This window comes from Adiantum capillus-veneris, chromosome 20 (genome assembly GCF_014529385.1).
Source record: "Adiantum capillus-veneris isolate H3 chromosome 20, ASM1452938v2, whole genome shotgun sequence".
NCBI classification, from domain to species: domain Eukaryota; kingdom Viridiplantae; phylum Streptophyta; class Polypodiopsida; order Polypodiales; family Pteridaceae; genus Adiantum; species Adiantum capillus-veneris.
In genome coordinates, this window is record NC_140950.1 from 14479737 (window position 1) to 14481374 (window position 1638).

A 1638-nucleotide genomic window follows, 5' to 3' on the forward strand; every position below is an offset into this window, starting at 1 on the left:
TATGTCAATGGAATCCCACACCCAAGTGTGTTCTTTTCTCATTGCAGACACCAACAAGGTGTGAACAGTTCTACTTTCCTTCTTGCATATTGGTATCTTACAGACAACCACGTTCAAGTGGTTATCATGCACCATTCCATATTTATTTGACTGACAGACCACTACGAATGTTACCATATACATGTGGTAGTGATGTGTGTGTGAACACACTTCGGACCATCGGTGTCAGGCCAAGGGCAGGGCCAAGGGCCAAGATGGACATGCGGTCAAGGGGCGCTATATTTAGGGGCTAGGAGTCTATATATGGCACGGTTGGGTGGAGAGTTGCATGGTCCAGTCCCCCGCGGTCTTACACTGGTATCAGAGCTCAGGGGAGAAGGGGGAGGAAGAAAGAGGCATGGAGGCCATGGATCTTCGCTCTCTCTCTCTTTCTCTCTCTCTCTCTCTCTCTCTCTCTCTCTCTCTCTCTCTCTCTCTCTCTCTCTCTCTTTCTCTCTCTCTTTGCGGCTCATGGAAGCTCGCCCTCCTTTCGGCAACAAAGGAGCAGCATGGCAGAGTCCTTTCATGGATGTATGGCAAGGTCGTGCTGCAAGAAGGCCATGGCAGAGAGGGAAAGCAAAGGAAGGCATGGCTCTTTGGCTTTTATCTCTCTCTCATCTTCAACCGGGCATGGCGAGATTTCTCGGCACAGAGAACCGTGGGCAACAACCCTAGCATGGACGAGGGTGTGTCGGCGACCTGAATCAAATCTGCCATGCATGGTCTCTAGAGAATCGCCTTGGGCCAAGGAAGCAATGTCGACACAGTCTCTTGGCCAGCCAGCACCTGTAGTGCGTCCCCATGCAAGGTTTTTGGCCTGTGCAGGCGGCAGCTACTGCCATCGCCCAAAAACGTCTTCTTTTTACTTTCTTTTTACATTGGTGGGCGCCCTAGGGTCCCCACGGGCTATCCCAGAGGCCCCGCCACACCACAGGACACTGTCTCCTTCTCGAAATCGGCCAGGGCTGCGACTAAGACACGGCATTGGCAAGGCTGTATGGGCCGTTTTTCACACAGAATTTTTTGCATATATCTGCAGACAATTGTATTCGACCTCGGCATTCCACCCTCGGCGTTTTGCTCAGGAAATCACACACCGTCTATACGACGGGCATTCTTTACAGTCAAGACAAAAGACTCTTGGGGCTTGTCGCCATGGCAATCGAAAGGGCTACCCGTCAACACAAAAGCGAGGTTAGGTGATTATGGTTGCATGCAACCAACCAAGCAAGCAAGTGTGACGATGACTCATGTAGCTCTTTGACCTTCAAAGGCAAGGTATGCATAGATTTGGTTTTTCTTTGGCAAAGTTTTTCAGACATGCTGTGTAATTTTTGCATGAACTAGACGAGTAAGTGTTTTGGCTTCTCATCCACAAGCAAGGCTGGTAAAAACTATTTTTCCACACATGCCAAGCACAAGGTGCTTTTGTGGTTAGAACAAGCATGATAAGCCTCATATACTTGCCTGCAACATATATGAGTGCAATTTAGACACTCCCAGCACAAGCACGGCTTGTGACAGTTGTTTTAAGCATTACTATTTTGTTGGAATCGAATCATTGTTTCACATGACAACATGGCTCAAGCATGGCTTGAG

General features: G+C 49.0%; 1 protein-coding gene across 1 annotated transcript; it reads left to right on the plus strand.

The window, feature by feature from the left end:
- Positions 1-548: 548 nt before the first annotated feature.
- LOC147432140 (uncharacterized) lies at positions 549-1238 on the plus strand. The gene has a single exon (XM_086493009.1). The coding sequence runs from the start codon at positions 549-551 to the stop codon at positions 1236-1238; it is 690 nt and encodes a 229-aa protein (XP_086349135.1).
- Positions 1239-1638: the final 400 nt, after the last annotated feature.